The sequence below is a fragment of the Papilio xuthus genome, unplaced genomic scaffold (genome assembly GCF_000836235.2).
Source record: "Papilio xuthus unplaced genomic scaffold, Pxut_1.1 DF826115.1, whole genome shotgun sequence".
Classification (NCBI taxonomy): domain Eukaryota; kingdom Metazoa; phylum Arthropoda; class Insecta; order Lepidoptera; family Papilionidae; genus Papilio; species Papilio xuthus.
In genome coordinates this window covers 6,066,444-6,084,885 of record NW_013532534.1, presented here as the reverse complement: position 1 = coordinate 6,084,885, position 18,442 = coordinate 6,066,444, and the positions used below count along the sequence as shown (strand labels likewise).

Genomic DNA, 18,442 nt, shown 5'->3' with positions numbered 1-18,442 from the left:
AATTTATTTTTAATGTGCTCTCATACAACTAGTGATATGTTTTTATCAAATATACAAATATCTATTCAACCTCACATATAAACATAATATATACAATAAAAAAAACTTATAATTATATTGTACACGCAACTTTAATCACTAGAGTCAACATACAATCTATCAACAGACATTTAGTTAGACAAATATAAAAAATATCTTTTTAATCTGTGCAAATATACATCAACATTTACTTTTTAAATAAAATAACGACTACAAATTCTAATATAACATTGTCTTTTAAAAAATAATAATAAATTAAAATTCATTTAAATTTTTATAGTGACCTAACGAACATGCTACGATATTGGAATTTGCACGTGAAAATGCACTACGTTTGTGCACTAACCCTTACTTTCCACGCCTTTTAGAACGTGAACAAAAACATATATGCTATCCCACTCACTCTCCTTGAAAGGACAGAGATAACAAGTTATTTTAATAAATGTATTACGTCAGTGGAAATGCACTAAATCTCATGAATGTGTCTGAAAATCTAACACAACAAATACAAACATTTAAATATTTGCAATAAATATTTTAAAATCAAATCAATATTGTCCAATAAAGTTTTAATCTTATAATGTTCAACAAGATCGACTAATTAGCATCTTTAAACAAAAAATATAAAAAAACTATATATATATATATATATATAAAAATTAATAAAAAATAACCGATTGTAAATTGACATAAAATAATTTTATTTACGCAGAAAACATTTTAAAAGTATATAAACATAAATAGGAACTTTTAAAATTATAAAAACTCTAAAAATATACATCATGATTTGTTTTAAATAACATAAAAACATCGGACATATCCGAGTTTTACAGATATGATTAGGTTATAAACAATGTCGTGTTAAATCTGACGTAGTCAATGTTTATTTAGACATAAGTCCACTGACCTCTATAAGTAGATAGGTTATTGCTTGGAAAGTGATTTCATCCAAGCTGTCAAACTTTGACTTCGTTCCGATTTAAGCTCGCCAGTTGATGTTACTTGACAGTTTATTATATGTCATTAGTTCGAATCCACGCCACCGACACAAAACACATCAGCGCCAAAATAGCAAAAATGTATTGTTTTGTGCCAAATAGGCACAAAACAATACGTCTTATAGCCAGTCCATTGTCAGTGAGTATTTGCCATAAGTTCGTCTCGTTCTGAAACTGGCGAGCGGTATTCGTACGATTCGGTTTATCTTTAGGCAGGTTAATGGATTTTTACTGTGGGACTGGACTGGACTGGACTGGACAATTTTCAGTACAGTGGAGTTGTGAGGTTACATTGTTCAAGAATATTCCATAGGTCCGGTGACAAGGAGCGCCGTCTTGTCCCACTTGGCCATGGCGTCATCATTGACAGTGTCGATGTCCCACCGCTGGGACTCCACAGTATCGCAGCGGTTGATGAACACTTTGCGACTCGTCTTATCCCAATCCAAACAGTTCTCGTTGCCGCCGTGTTTTAATTGTTTTGTTGTCTGTTTGTTATTTAAAAAAATATTATTTGCCGTAAAGTATGAACCCAGAAGCCAAAAATCAATAGCAATTTATTTTAATAAAAGATTATTTGAAAACATCAAAAATGCAAACATTGTGTGCTAAAATGCCACTATTCAATCTATGCCATGTCGGATTTTAAAACAGATAAATATTGGTTGGGAAGTTAATTTAGAGATTACTGGGGCAAGTCTTAAATACATATTTGAATGCGTGAGCGAATGGTTGAAAGTTAAAATGTTTAGAATTCTCTAAAAATATGTCTAGTTGTCGTGCCTCTGTAAAAGAATGAATGAATGATGTTACTCACCGGATGATACCTCCACAGCTGGTTGCCGCCGCCAAGGTGACAGGAGTACACGATGATGGGCTGCTCCGGTCTGGAGTCCGGCACATCCCAGCACATATTCCTGTCTTTTGATCTGCAAGACATGACAATATAAAGTTTCGCATTATCTTGAATAAATTTACCATTATTATTGGTTTTTTAATTCACTTCAATACGTAGTTCAGGAGTAATGGTGAATTAGGGAGTCCTTTTGTATAAGAAATCAACACCAAGAGCATGATTAACAAGTTCAATGCGCAGGTTCTGTGTATCAGCAGTGAGCAGTGAACAGTGAGCAGTGCGCAGTGCGCAGTGAGCAGTGAGTAGTGGTGTGCAGGACTCGCCTGATGTCCTTGTGCCAGGAGAGCAGGAAGTGCTGCTCAGTGTCGGGTGCGCGCACGCAGGCGGTCAGCAGCAAGGCCTCGCCCTGCTCGCCGCGGTGCATGTCCGCGCACAGCTGCCCGTGTGTGGCCGGCCTTATCTGTATACATACCATCCGAATAATATATACAATCATTTTAATATTATAATATTGCCATAGAATTATTTAGCGGTTAATTTATTTTTACACCAATGTCCTTACCCTTCCTTCGGCAAATGGCTCTGGTTCAATCGGAGGATACTTTGCTGTTAAATCGAATGCTATCTGAAAATAAAAATAAAAACCGTTGTATTACATTAAAATGAAGAATGATGAGACACAGAGGGATAGGCAGAGATAACGAATGAGAAATTAAATGTAGAGAACAATCTTAGCTATTAAAAGATTAAAATTTTATCAGCTCAATTCTGCAGTGGGCGGGGACAGCACACTTAGGGGCGTGTCTCTGCACAGGTTCGTTTTCCCGTAGTTCCGCCGACGGTACTAGAAGACAGCCGTCGAGAGGGTTTTAGTGGGTGAAACCTCACAAAACCTTGTCCCCCCCGAGGGTAATTTTAAGATATCTCATCAAATCAAATACCAAAAAAAGGGGCGTGACCCACTTTAGTTCCTCTACTCCTCTTCTCCTTGTAAGTCTCTTACGAAATAGCTGTAAAGTTTATATCTCGCTATGGTGACCTGCGTCATGAACCATCTGAAGGACTTGCACTGCAACTTCTCCCGCAGCCTCCTCTGCTGGGAGATGTCGCCGGTATCAATGTGCAGGTAGTGCGGCCGTCGCTTGTACAAGTACTGAGCGTACTCGTCCATCCACACCTCCGCCACGCGCCTGTAATTCTGTACATATTACCTTCATTAAATATCATGTATTCGTATGTGAATATTTTGTTAAATCGTATGTAATTGAAATAACATACTCTGCCGACGAAGTCCCCGTGGCCGGGGTTGGGGAAGGGCGCGAACTTCCTGTAGATGTGGCCGACGCGAGAGCACGGCGCGTCCACCATGCGTCCGCCGCACTGCCAGATCTTCACAAAAATACTTTTAAACTGCATAAACCTTAAGATAAATTAAAGAGCCAGCGAATTACCACTATGGTATCAAATAGACACAAAATTGTAGAGGTCAGTAGTTGTGTATAGATACGTGAGTGCGAGTACCTTAAAGCTGAGCTCGTACTGCTCGCCGCCCCAGATGTCAAGGCCGGGGTCGTACCCACCCAGCTCCCAAAAGAACTTGCGAGATATCGCGAACAGCCCGCCCGCCATCACGGGACTCCTGCAAACGAGAACAAACATCCATCCATCCAAACTTTCTCATGTATAATATTAGTAAGAAGTAAGTTATTTTCTGTTTTTTTCAAAGATGATGTAATATTGGAGTGCTGCACTAACTGGAAAGGTTCCGGCATATTCCGCTGGTCTCGCGGCAACACGGGCAGCCTCTTGTAGAAGAGTTCCCAGTCGAAGGCGCCGCGCGCGCCCTCGTCCTGTGCGCGGTACTCGAACGTATCGTACGCGATCACGTCGATAAACGGACACACCACTGTGCGGTAGTTCAACGCTATCGGCTCTGCGATACAAATACGATACAATTACGGATACAATTATAACCTAACCTTCGATAAAACACGTCTATCGGATCAGAAAGAGATAGAAAAAGAGAGAACATTATTTATTCGAAAATGCGTCAAAAGGGAAAAGCTCTATTTAATACTAAGGTACAGTCAGCTGCATAAATATGTTTATATTTTCAAAAATTTAAACACAACAGGCCTTCCGTTTTGAAAATATGTTTGCACGTATTCGTTAATACCATGTACTAATCGTCGGATACATTCAGACGTATACGTGAAAACATAATTTTTAAAAGAACACGTATACAAATTACTGTAGCTTTTTACATATTTATGCAGCTGACTGTCTAGTCTTTAAGATTTTCATAGGTAGGTAGGGTTACCTAGTAATGGTGGTAGCCAGTTGAGAGTGGCCTCAGTGTGTGAGTCTAGGAACAGTAAGACGTCAGCAGTGGCTTGCGCGGCGCCCGCCAGCCGCGCGGCTATGAGCCCGCTTCTCACTGCTAGCCTCACCACCTTAACCTTGGGCAGATGCTCAGATAAGTAGTCTTCTAGCTTCTGCTTTAGAAAATCTACAATCAGAATTAGAAATAGAAACGTTTAAAATGATTCTATCTCGCTCCCACTCATCACTGTAATTGACAATAGAACTTTACTATGGATTTTGTCTGATACATGATGGCAATGCGTTATTTGTTATAATTTTTTTGATAGTTTAAAACTGTTTTATTACATATTAACGTTATTTGTATCGTGCAAAGTTACCACCGCTATTGATAAACCTACAGATAGAGAATTTCCGGTTATAACTAAAATAAAAATTACTTAATACAATGTTAACGAAATTAAAATTAAGTATAGTGTCATTATTGTGGTTGCACTTTGCAGGTTTAAGAAACGTCACTAGGGTTTCGCTGACCAAAATCTCTGTGTAAAATATACTGTCTCTGTCATTATCTTTGACAAAAGAGAGACAATAATATGTTTTAAACGGGGATTTTGTAGCAGTCGCCTTTTTTTTATATCATAAGATGGCAAACGAGCAAGCGGCCACCTGAAATCGCTGTAGTAGCGAAGTGACCGTTGCCCATAGACATACGCAATTGCATATGCGTTGCCTACCTTTAATCGACGGAGGAGAGGATGCACAGAAAGAAAATACTTTCCCTTCCCATGCATCCTCACATCCGGAAAATCCACTTCCACTTCCCATCCTTTCCTTATAAGAAAAGGGTGGGAAGGGAAAGAGGACTAAACTAGGCCTCCGGGACGCACACTCATCAGACGAAACGCGGAATTGCTTCCACTTCACGCCTGTTTTCTGTGTGGTGGTGGTATTTCACCGGACGAACCTGGCCAATTCGTGCGAAGATGTTAAAGCGGGTTCTACCACTATTAAATCACCTAAATCTTGAGTTCGAAAACTCTATAAATAAAGGCTGATAATACAACACACTGTATAATTAACATGACTAAATTATTATTTACACTTAATCATTCTGCATAACTATCGATAAGAAATGTGAATAACATTGGATAATTTACTGCTATTTATTTATAGTTAACCTCTTTGAATGTTTCTTGTGTATATAAAAAAATGATGTCACTTTATCATAAATTTCCATACACGCATAAAATTATATCGTCATCTCTTTCATTTTCTTTAACAAAAAAGAGACAGAAAAGTATGTACTATACAGGATGTTTAAAAAATTGGATTATTTAACCTTGATACAAGCATAGTAGGTTTTTACCCCTACACATTCAAGGAGTATACAGAAATATCCACTTGGCGGCGTTTAATAAAACGAGTCTACTAAGTTATTTTCATTTCTTATCAAGTTATTTGATTAAGATATTTATCATTCTTATCATTTCAATCTAATTATTTTGTAATAATGATATTATTATCACTTTGTATGTGAACTTTTGAGCCGATTTACAAAATTAAAAATGTTACTATTTAAATGTAATACGGAATGTCACAATCTCGTACAAATCATATTAATAACTTGCATAAGATATGGTTAACCAATTTGAGGTAATTAATAATATTAAATTTCTATTGTTACCGAGGTGATATTATAAAAGCATTTTATTTTTTTACCTTTACCAGTGTACATAACTCAGACTTACTTACATATTTATATTGAACAAACTGTGCAAACATTAGTATATGTAATTACCTTTTAATATTAAAAAGGTTAATTAACGCAAACGAAAATGTAGAATATCAATAAATTTAAAATTATGAGTAACTGGTTTGCTTTTTTTTATAATCAATTCCCAAATTTTATGGCCAGTTTACATAATTCCAGTCAATCTAATCCAAGATAACAACTGGAAAAATTTAAACCCACTCTGAAATGTATTGCATTGGTTCCAGTGTCATCTTTCTTTCAAATAACTTTTCATATCTCTATGTATCAATGTTACCAGAGTAAATGAATATCAACTCACCCTTTGTGCTTGCATCATCGACTAAGAAAACCTCCTTGATGAGAAACTCTGGAGACCGGATAAGAACACTATAAGCTGTACGCAGTAATGTACTCCAGTGTTCATTATGAAAGGGCACCACAACACTCACAGTTGGCAAGGACTCTATATATTTGCGCTCTTTGCAACCAGGATGACGGATATCTGGTAATGACCGATTTAAAGCAATCTTATCACTCAATGCTCCATTGAATCCATTGACAGAGTACAATTGTTCTTCCAGTGATGCCAATGTTTGAGGTAGCCGTGCTGGTAAACCCTGCTCACCAATTCCTGCAAATCATTCAGTAGTTAGTCTATTTTTCCATTAATATGCTGTAATCTCAATTAATAAAATAACAATAACTCACCCTGACGTTTTCTCTCATATTCAATTTGTGTATAATTGTGCCAGTCAATTTTCTATAATAAAACAGTTACATTATAAAGCATTATCCAATTTTTAAAATTAAATATGTAAATGTATATTTTTACCTTTAAACTCTTTGGAATAAAATAATCCGTTTGGTCACTGTTACTTTTGTATATACCATAAAAAGTCTTTAGTATATAAAGTAAGATAACCAAAAAGGTTATAGTAAGGAGGTTCCGTAGTCTTAGCAACTTTAAGAATTGTCGACGCATCACAAGCATGGAGCTGAAACAATAAGTATGTTAGGACAATGAACTTTTATTAGGCAATAGAAGCATATTTTACAGATAACTGAGTATAGAATCGAAATGTAACATTACTAGTTTTAAGCTTAAAAAAACCTTCTTCTGTATACTTTCTTCCTTGTATATTTTTTTATATTTTCCTATTCATTCCATTCTCTTTATTGCTCCGTATATGTAAACCTAACTGATTAAAAAATTTAAAGGAAACAAATGTGACGCTTGTTGATAACACAAAGATTAATTTTTGATTCAAGCTATCTACTTGCTCCTGATAAGCGAAATCAATTTAAGTTTAACTAGGTAAATTAATTTATTGTAAGGCTTTTCAATTTTTGTTACGAAATACATAATACCATTTTTATACGACCTGAACTTATTTATTTCTTTGATCGTTAATAAAAGTTTTAAATAAAACTTACCGGTACAGCCACTCGAATTTCATAACCAAATAACAAACGGTGGAATCCAATCAATGGCACTGAGTTTTAATAGAACGTACAAGTAAAATTTTCATTTCAATTTAATTTTAAATCATGATCATACATAAACTCGATTGTTTATTTTTATCAACACTATTATAAACCAAAAATTACTTTGACTTTGACAGTGACAGAACAGAATGACAATGCTATACCATGCTATACTATTTTTGCCTTGCCGATTTAAAACGAACCGAGACAAACCACGACATGGACAGTTTCCATAGACAAATGTAGAAAAGACAAAACGTTTTCTGACAGTGGCCGAATTGAAAAAAAAATGTTTAAAAGTGTATCTTAACGTTTTAACTCTGGAGGCGACTTTAGAAATGTTGTGGGTTTTTCAAATTATTTCAATAGAACTTTCCCAAAAATTTTATTTTTATTCTAAGATTTGAATGAATAACCTGGAATAACCTGACAAGAAGTGACAACTGTTTGTTTCCTATTGGTCAATCTATAAAGGAGAACAAATGGAATCCAATTGGAGAATTCCACAGATAAAACGAAAACTTTTGCTAAAAGGACCGGAATAAAACACATTTCGCTTTTCAATTTCAGTGTTCAGTCACTTTTTGCTTGTCATTCTCTTCGGCTTTTTATTTCAGGCACAACAAATATATTTATGAATTAATTGCAATTTTACCAATAATTGTAGAGCACGGTAAGGAAATAAATTACAAAAAACAGTAAATGTTTTTATAGGGTTACGTTTTGTTATTGATTATTGAGGATATCCGAGATCCGGTAATTTATGCCCGCATTTCGAATTCTATATCATTCCCACAATAATTGAAGTCGTCGACTTTAGTTTTAATTGAATTAAAGCGTGTAAATTGATGATTTGAATGATTTCACTTCTATTCGAAGTATTTCAAATTAAATAAGGTGATATTTTACAGATGGCTCTATTTAATCGAAAAGTGTATATATGTGGATTGCTGGTGTTATTTAGCAGCGTGATCGTAAGGTCTGAGGCCGACAATGATGATGAAGGAGTAACGGTTGAGGTTAGTATTGTAATGACCTAATTTCTTGTAACATATTTGAACTATGATATTGTAAATCCTATTTGCTACAAATTGACAACCTGTAAATATGTATTTTTGACACATAACGTGCATTAAATTACATTAATACATCATGAAATGGTTGAAATCGATTACTATGTAGTGAACATTGAATCAAAATAATTAAATTTAGATAAACATTTTGGATGACAAGAAAAATAACTGTAGATTAAACATTTGGGTATTATTTCCAGTTGACCTGGAAATTACAAAGTGTTTCATATTTTGTGTTAAACACATTGTGTATCAACCTGAATTTACATTAAGAAAAAATGACAATAATGTTGGATGTGTTGAATCAGTAGAAAAAGCCTGTGATCATACTAATTTAACATTTTTTCTATTACCAGAGTTTTTATTAATTTTGTTAGTGATTGTACTTGGGTGTGTGTGGGTAAACATTACATTTGATATTATGTCTTGTTCCTATTTAGCTATCAAACTATGGCAATCAGATAAGAGTAATATATTTTACTGTTTCTAATGCTTTATCTCTACACTTATCTGTGTCCCATTCTTTGCATGTTACTATGCTACTTTTTAATTTTACTCCTTTCTTAAATTTTTTTTAATAAAGGATCTGTATTTTTATTAAAAACCTATGAATGTGTTTATGTAGTTTTTTTAGCTTTAACATGAAAAGTTGCTTAATACATTTTTTCTTAACACAATGCTTCACTGAATTAACTATGTCTCTGTTAGGTTTTTGCATGCAAATTACTATTCACTTGTCTTTATTGCATCAAATATGTAAAATAATTATGCTTAATGTGCATATAATTCACTGTGATATATTTTTGTGTCATCGTTTTTGTATGCAGTATTCAGCAATGCTTAACTTCGGCATCCAACTTTATTATAAACTTCAAGTTTAATGAGTTTTAAGTTTTATGTCATTTATTTGTAGTTCAATATTTAGAGTACTTATTTTTTAGTTGGTTTATTTGACATATAATGTTTAAAAATCCTTTACTTTTATCAGCTATACTACTCATCATCAGCTCACTACACATCCCCACCGACGGGCTCGGAGCTTATACTACTAGGCTCTTTAAACATTCAATAATTTCATATATTAACATTATATTTTGACAGACTGTTGAAGAAACCGAGCAATACCATAGTCCAAGTATAAACTCAAAGAATGTATATTTATCTGAGCACTTTGATGATGAGGTGGCATTCAAGAAAAAGTGGATCAAATCGGAAGCTAAGAAACAAGGGGTTGATGAGAACATTGCCAAGTATGATGGAAAGTGGGAGGTAAGTTAGTTAACAATACAATATTATTCTAATAAATATGAAGACAAAAATTCAGACTATGAACCTGTTTTTGAACAAACAGCTTATCATCAAGTTTGAATATTTGTAAAAGATCTGATTGATCAAAGCCATTGGATATATTATGCTCAAGTTCATCTTCTGTTGGGCATAGTTATTAAAATTATGTTATAGTTAAATTAATATAAGCTATTGTGTACTTAAGTAAATATTCCCTCGCCATCTCTCTTTCACTGTTTTGCTTTACTTGAAATGTACCACATTAATTTAATTCTGATGGTTATTTTAGATTCAAGCACCCTCGCGACGTATCCTGAAAGAAGATCTGGGTCTAGTTCTGACTACGGAAGCGAAGCACGCCGCCATCTCTGCTCTGTTGGACAAACCATTTGAGTTCAAAGATAAACCTCTGATTGTACAATACGAAGTTACTATGCAGGTAATGTCAAAGCCATGTAAATTCTGTATAATATCATGTAAATATCATAATACGATGACTAATATCAATACATTTTAAAAATTACTCAAATATTCTAACAAATCTAAATCATACATAAACATTTATCCAGAAAAGAGACAAACAATTATTTTATTCATAATGTAATCTATAATTTCATAATTTACATGTGACTTCACTAATCACCTTATAGTACAATATTAAGTTTGCAGTTTGAGCGACATCACCTTTTATTGGATTAGTTTACTGTCCTACGAGGTTCTTTAACTTGCTTTTATAATCTGTGCCCTGACGCTACATACAATAAGTCTTCTTACATTCTACTACCAACATATTATAACTGACACCTTTGTAAGGTTTACTTAAGGAATTTTAACATTCACTTGTTTATATTTCCTAACATTGTTAATATGTGTTTCAAGCTATAAGTTACAACAGTTTAGAAAAACATTTCAAATAGTTATCACAATATTAGCTGTCATCCATCACTCCGATCGTGCGGAATAAAAAAAATGCTTTATTAGTAGCCTATGTATTCTTCCAAACTATGCCTAATTACAGTAAATCCTTGTAGCCGTTCTGGAGATAGCTTATAATAATACATATATCTAAATATTTGCATTTATAATATTGTTAAGATTTTATGGTTGATGTAAACAAATTTGGGAACTAAGACAAAGGAAAATTAATTTGTTGGTACAAAGTAACTGTATGTGAAGACACAGTTGAAGTTACTAAGTGCTTAAAGCTATTTTTTTAAATCTTTGAATAACAATTATGTTCTTTCCATCACATTGTTGTATGTAAAAATAGTAACATTGTAACTAATGTATGTTGTATGTTATTTCTGGTTCATAAAGGCAATAAACTGTCGTGACGTATCTACGTGCAATGATGTAGCTATTCTCACAGCATCTGGACTGACGCCAAAACTTTACTTTCTTTGTTACAATGCTGTCACTTATCATGTTACTAATATTATAAGTGCAAATGTTTGGATGTATGGATGGATGTTTGTTTGAAGGTATCTACAGAACCGCTCATGAATCTCGTTGAAATTTGGCATAGATGTAGAACATAGTGTGGAAGAACATAGTTCACTATTTTTTTTTATTCTGGGCTGGCTACTGATATATTGTATTTAATTATTGCCAAGGTTATTAACCTTTAAGTTAATTTCATTCAATATTTTAATAGGATATAGATAATAAGGCTTTAATTGAGGTATTTAAAGTTTAAAATTTCCAAACTCTACTTTCTGCTGGACACACTCAGAATCGTTAAGGTCTCCCTTTGTGTAGCTTTAGTTAAAGATATCTACATTAAAGATCCTCCTTAGTTTAAAATAATCACTCTTAGTGACCAATAATCTCCCGTAGTAATCAAAGTTGATACAAATACTTTTATGTTATAGGAGGGTCAAAACTGCGGAGGTGCTTACTTAAAGTTGCTCTCCCGTGGTACCAACACCAAGGCTGACCTACGCAAGTTCCACGACCAGACACCCTACACTATTATGTTTGGGCCTGACAAGTGCGGCAATGATAACAAGCTGCACTTCATCTTCAGACACCAGAACCCCAAGAATGGCACCATTGAGGAAAAGCACAGCAAGAAACCCAGGTATTTTATCACGTCGCTTTAGTTTACTAAGGTAACAATTTCTACTATATGTATTATATTCAATCCTATGTAAAGGATGAACACAAACCAATTATAATTAAATTTAGAAGATTCTAGTTTGACTAGCTGTTGTCGTCGACTCCATCCGCGTAGTATAAAAAAAACAATAGCCTATACTTCTAAACAATGTTCTTCGTCGTTGCCAAATTTAAGCGAGATACAGATGGACGGTCTTGAGATACCTTCAAACAAACATCCATTCATCCATCTATCTATTTAAACATGCGCATTTATAATATTAGTAAGAAGTAAGATGAGTTTTTTATTTATATATATATTTTATGAGTTATCTATGTATATGATCAGATTTGTTTATTAATATGTTTGTTCAGTCAACGTCTGGACGACATCTACAAGGACAAGGAGCCGCATCTGTACACATTGATAGTGCGGCCCGACAACACGTACAGCGTCCTCGTCGACGAGAAGGAGGTCAACGCCGGCTCGCTGCTCGATGACTTCTCCCCACCTGTCAACCCCCCAGAGGAGATCGACGACCCTGATGATACTAAGCCCCAGGACTGGGACGAGAGGGAGAAGGTAACCCATGTACATTGATGGAATGGAGATCAGAGGTCAGAAGTTCAAATACTTTAAAGCAGGAATGGTAAACTTTTACATATCAACATGTTTTCTTATAAATGTTAATATTAAATAAGTCATATTTTTTTTGCATAATTCAATTGGTTCGTCATTCCTGCGTTAAAATCTTGTTCTACTGATGCATTGGTCGGAATGAAGCGGAATGAGGACAGACTTGATGTTAATAGAATTACTACTTAGTTTGTAGATGTTTAAAATGACAAGATGATGTTTTAAATTAACTTCTGATGTTTAGTGTTACAAAATGCAATATTTGGTGTTTCCGTGAGCAGATCGTGGACCCGAGCGCGACGAAGCCCGAGGACTGGGACGAGGAGGCGCCGGCGCAGATCGTGGACCCGAATGCTGTCAAACCTGATGGCTGGCTGGACGAAGCGCCCGAGATGATACCTGGTCACTACACTTTGCACTTAAATTATTCTAAAATCTTTTTATGTTTCAAGAAAGTAAATATGCAAAAACCACGAGGATTCTATTAATTTGTTACATGATATTATACATGCATAAAGCAGCATTTCTAATGGTCTTTGGGTTATATGTTTCAATATAAAAATGATTTCTTTCATAATTGTACAATTACTATTATTAGAAAGGCAGGTATGACGAAGTATGGGCCGCGGACGAAAGCGAAAGCGTGCCCGTGGTCCCGTCCCGATGCGTTGGAGGAACAGAGAGGTTTAGTGGGTATGCCTCCGCTATGGAGGAGAATCCCACATAACTACCGCGTCCCCCCGGGGCGCGGAGTATGCATAAAGCATTCCCCTCTGAAAAAAAAAAAAAAGGTATGACGAAGTATACGTATTTGTCCAGACCCGGAAGCGAAGAAGCCGTCAGACTGGGACGAGGAGATGGACGGGGAGTGGGAGGCGCCACTGGTGGACAACCCCGCCTGCGCCGCCGCCCCCGGCTGCGGACCCTGGAGCCCCCCCCTCATACCTAACCCCAACTACAAGGTATTTATAATTAATCATTGACATCTCAAAACAAAATCTTTCTAAAAATATCTTTATCTTTGTTTAACAGTGATTTTGGTCTCAAATCCAACGATAAGGAAATTTATTGTAGAATTATGAAAATTAAAAAAAATATTGTAAGATTTATTTTATCTGTATCTTTTGAAATTTTACCATAGATAGTTTTTTATCTATTATGTACTATTTTTATATAATTTTTTTTGAAGAGATATTAATTGTATTGGATGTTATGTTGCAGGGTGTGTGGCGCGCGCCGCTCATCCCCAACCCCAACTACCGCGGCAAGTGGAGCCCGCGCCGCATCCCCAACCCCCACTACTTCCACGACGACCACCCCTTCAGGATGACGCCCATCGTGAGTACTCGACACCGACACTCTGTTGAAATACACCTTATCGAGGATCTTTATTTCCTACCACATCATTTGTCACTCACGCAGTTTGATAACTTATCATAGCAATATGGTTTAGATATAAAGTCTTAGTAATTTCAAACTTTTTGTTGACTCTGCGCGGACGAAGTCGCGTACAAAAGCTATCGTATAAAGCGAGTGGGTGTGCCAGATGTGTGTCACATGGAAGAGCCAAGCTTCAGTTATTCAGTTTGAATATGTTCCAGCACGCGGTTGGTTTCGAGCTGTGGTCGATGTCTCCGATGCTGCTGTTCGACAACTTGATCATCAGCGACGACCTGGAGGTGGTGTCGGAGTGGACGCAGCAGACGTACGCCCTCAAGCGCGCCAAGATCTCCAGCGATTCTGTGAGTACATGCCGTCCCTCTCGCACTCGCACTCGCACGCGCTGCCACCACCACAGACAGAGACACACACATGTCATAGATTTGCTTCCTTCCGACTTAAACCGGACGTCTTTAAGTTGGAGTTAAATATCCTAATGGTTAATCGTACTCTACTATTAGTTCCAATTTTTACCACCACTACCGCGACAGTCAGCGCCAAAATAGCGGGAAGCAAATAGGCACAAACATTACGGTTTTTAGCCTGTCCATGTATAGAGATCATGAAATCTGTTGAACAAAATAATAGCTGTTTCTCTGGTAAAGTCAAAGGTCTACTAATACAATCGTACCTGGATAAACGGCAGTCCAAGGAACCGATATTTTTCTTACTTATGGAGGTCGTCTTCCTGGACCGGATGATGACTATGGCTGATAAATGTTTCTAGCTTATCCGGATTCGACTGTATTTCTTAATATAAGTGTGTATTTTAATAGAGTACATAAATAAATACAATAGTGTTGTATGGGGTTGCGATAGCAAAGTGTGTGGGGGCGAGTGCTGCGCGCCACCAACTACAAGCCGGGCCTGTGGGCGGTGTACGCCGTCTACTGCGCCATACCCGTCTCCATTTACATCGCCTACCTCGTGCGCAGAGCCAGAGAGGTCCCACTCTTCACTCTGATATACAGCTAGGATACCATGTGTACTGCTACTCTTACGTCGTACCCCTTCTCACCCTTTTCCTATAACTAAAATGGACGCAAAAGAGAAACATTCTCTTTCCGTCATCTCACCAAACGCATCACCAAGTGCGGAAGCCTTTGGGAAGCGGTCGTTTCGCTATTTTGGCGAATCAAGACCGCTTCCTGGTTTGCCCATTAAAAACTCCTTTTGTCGTTGATATATTTCGTCAACACGATGCGACGATGGATTAAAAAAATAAAATCAGGTGAGATTGTAGTCGAACGCTAGTTTTTACCAAATGACTTCACTTGAGTATAACGCGCTATGATGTGGAATTCCCATATCAATATATTTGCTCTTTATAATATTGTCAGTAGGCTAGACTAGTAGAGTCTCGATGGCGTTCATTAGGAGGTGTCAGGAGAAGGAGAAGGAGTATTGCGGGGTACATGTAGAAGTGCTAAGCAGTAGTAGACGGTGTGTGAGTGTGTCAGTGTGTGTAGGAGAGTATGATGGAGCGCGGACTGCGGTGGGCGGGCGAGAGGCCCTGGTTCGCTGCGGCCGCCGCACTCCTCGCCTTCCTCCTGCTCGCCGCGCTCTGCTACCTCTGCTGCGGACCCTCCGCCTCCGCCGTGAGTATACACCATGTTGTCCATTGTTCAGGCTATAACACAGTACGCTCGCTATTATGAATTTTATTAATGACATGATTTTTTTAAAGTAAATATAAGATTTTATTTTTCCAAAGGAGGAATTCAACAAAGGTATGCGGATATATTTTATGTATGTATTTTAAATTACCGATTATTGTAATTCGATTTTATACATATTCAGGAGCCCGACGTAGAGTACAAGAAGACTGACGCGATGATGGAGGACGACCCGCACGAGGCGGAGGGCGAGGGCGAGGGCGAGGTTGAGACGAGGGCGGGGGCGCCGCGCGGCAAGGCGGACCTTGAGGGTCCCGCCACGCCCCCGGCCACACCCCCGGCCACGCCCCCACACTCCGACCACGAGACTGACCAGCCAGAGTAAGTCTCGCTCACCACCGCTCTCGACTATGCCAGATAATAACCACATCACTGCGTCTCATTAGATCCTTTTTTTTATTATTTTTCTTATCTACGATATTAACCTTTTTTCTGTTATTTCTAAATGTGTTTGTTGCATAATGGTTGTTGGATATAAATAAATAGTAGAATTGTTGTAATTAGGAAGGGCGGGGTGGACACGGAGGGCGCGGGCGACGGTCACAGGAAGCGCAAGCCGCGCAAGGAGTAATGACTGCGCTGACACATCTATATCCTAATTTATTGAGTACCTTCCGCTCTGGTACTGGTTCATGCTTCGTATTTTAAATGCATTCTACTGTATTTATCGATACTTTACACCTCTATATTTCAGTTATATAATATGTACTATTACACTATTTTGATAGAATACTTAAGCGAAGTAGATCTGTCCCTAATAGTAATAAATTTATAAATGTATTTTAATATGTTACTCTATTGTATAATTTATAACTCAATAAATTAGGACTAATATTAATACTTCTATATAGATACTATTTATAAGAAAATATAAATTCGCAATATAATTAATAGTCAAGCGTCATAATATCGATATTTCGAATGAACCTTATACATCACTATAATAGTTCGATAAGGAAGTGTGAGCGAGATGGCTGTACTCGGACGTCTCGTTCACACGTACTGGCGGCTTCTGATGTTTAGTGTTGTTTATGTGTCGACGTATTTTATTTAAAATGCAAAAGGTAAATATAATAGTGATGGCTTATTGAGAGTTGTGCATTTTGTTTGTTTATATTTATTTTGTTAGATAATCTTATTTTCTTCTGTATGTGAATTTTTGTTTATACTATAATGACTACGCCGCATTAATACTAAATATATGATTTTTAAATGAATTAAATATAAATATGATTTTTAATGGATTAAAATTTCGATTATTGCATATATTTTTTAATGTTTCTAATTTGTTTTCTCGTCTACCAAAGAAGCAAAGTAAAAGTAACCACTTTTCTGTTGTGAACAAAATAAATGTTTTTATTATGTAATACTAAGATATAAATACTATGTATTGGATGTTAAGATATTTTTCGTCCTAATTATATTTGTGTTTAGCTTTTAATTTCACAAGTACTCTCAGTCTGCACGCTAATTTTCCATTTTTTTTTCACATCTACATTCTCATCTGTTTGAATGTTTAGGTATATACATAGGTAAATATATATTTAGTTTAAAAAATATATTTGCTACGAGTGTTTAAGATATATTGAATAAATAATAATAATTCAAAATGTATTGGAATAATCTTATAAAAATATTGACTTTAAAACGATGTTTTTGAACTTGAAATTCTGTTGAAATATTAGTTTCATTAAACATTAGGGAACGTGCACATACTACGTGACTATAGGGCGGGAGCGGAGTCTTTAAAATTCTACGGTCAGTCACAGGAGCGGAGGGGGAGTGGCTCAGATTTAGTCGTTACTTGTTTTTTTTCATAATACATGATTCACTAGTAATTTAAGAATACATGCAGTCTTATGCTATAAAGAAGAGTATGAGCCAAATTATTTCTTTTTCAATTTTTACCTGTAAAATGATTAAAAATCATAATTATGAATTACTACGTAAAACTAAAGGGTGGGGGGGTCTTGGCATGTACTACAAGTGGTCACGGAGGGGAGGGAGGGGTCGAAACTAAAAAAATAGGTCATGTAGTATGTGTATGTTCCCTTATATGACATAGTATTATATAATAGTAGGTAGTGAATCGAAGTATTTTGCGTGTGTGTAAGGTTTTGTGTGAGATAGGAACAAGTCAGTGGACTGGCATTTATGTTTGATTAAATAAAATATTTCTATTCAAATTATTTTGTTTTATTACACCTTTTATTCTAACAAGATAGTCTTTATGTATTACTATCTACTGTATATAAAGACTGAATTTGATTAATAAAAAAAATAATAGAATATAATATAAAAAAAGAAAGAACAATGTCAAAAACAAAAGCCAACATAACCTTTTTTTTAAAGAGGGGGAATGCGTTACGCATACCGGGTGCCTCGGGGAAAGCCACTCCGGTTCTGTGGGACTCTCCACATCCCTAAAGGGACAAGACCTACCCATTACACCCCCTCTGATTCCCTCGACTCACTGTTTACCGGGGTGTGGGCTAATGTGTGCTAAAATTCGAACCTTGCCGTGTTGATTTAAATTAAGGCACTTGCCCACTAAGCTGTTAAGGGTGCGTCGATTGAAATCTAGCCAAGGTTTATACTAGCAGCTTTTTTACGACCATTACGGATTTTACTGGCTGTTTTTACCAAGGGCTATAAAAAACGTGTACGAGTTACGTACATTTAAAAAATTTGAAAAATCTAAACGCTACAGTGCGACACATTGACAAGGGGGCGCTAAGTGAGCGCTAGTGTGTGATTTCTACTTATGCCTACCGGG

The 18,442-nt window shown here is 36.3% G+C and overlaps 2 protein-coding genes across 4 annotated transcripts; one reads left to right on the top strand and one right to left on the bottom strand.

Moving 5' to 3' along the window:
- Positions 1-795: 795 nt before the first annotated feature.
- Positions 796-7,625, bottom strand: LOC106123521 (Polypeptide N-Acetylgalactosaminyltransferase 6). 2 transcript variants are annotated; one of them, XM_013319909.1, is made up of 13 exons: positions 7,406-7,625; positions 6,804-6,966; positions 6,680-6,731; positions 6,291-6,602; positions 4,214-4,402; positions 3,649-3,826; positions 3,415-3,532; positions 3,172-3,282; positions 2,933-3,091; positions 2,456-2,518; positions 2,217-2,353; positions 1,855-1,966; positions 796-1,525 (listed from the first exon to the last, which is right to left on the bottom strand). In XM_013319909.1, the coding sequence occupies exons 1-13, from the start codon at positions 7,426-7,428 to the stop codon at positions 1,334-1,336; spliced, it is 1,809 nt and encodes a 602-aa protein (XP_013175363.1). In that variant the 5' UTR covers positions 7,429-7,625; the 3' UTR covers positions 796-1,333. The 2 variants fall into 2 exon arrangements, with proteins under 2 accessions (XP_013175363.1, XP_013175364.1); XM_013319910.1 differs by lacking the exon at positions 7,406-7,625 and adding an exon at positions 7,062-7,189.
- A 363-nt stretch (positions 7,626-7,988) lies between these two features.
- Positions 7,989-16,730, top strand: Cnx99A (Calnexin 99A). 2 transcript variants are annotated; one of them, XM_013319854.1, is made up of 13 exons: positions 7,989-8,129; positions 8,368-8,475; positions 9,631-9,798; positions 10,106-10,255; positions 11,688-11,896; positions 12,289-12,496; positions 12,832-12,952; positions 13,370-13,512; positions 13,772-13,888; positions 14,152-14,292; positions 14,810-14,935; positions 15,791-15,987; positions 16,171-16,730. In XM_013319854.1, the coding sequence occupies exons 2-13, from the start codon at positions 8,368-8,370 to the stop codon at positions 16,235-16,237; spliced, it is 1,755 nt and encodes a 584-aa protein (XP_013175308.1). In that variant the 5' UTR covers positions 7,989-8,129; the 3' UTR covers positions 16,238-16,730. The 2 variants fall into 2 exon arrangements, with proteins under 2 accessions (XP_013175308.1, XP_013175307.1); XM_013319853.1 differs by lacking the exon at positions 14,810-14,935 and adding an exon at positions 15,460-15,588 and having other exon boundaries at positions 7,990-8,129.
- Positions 16,731-18,442: the final 1,712 nt, after the last annotated feature.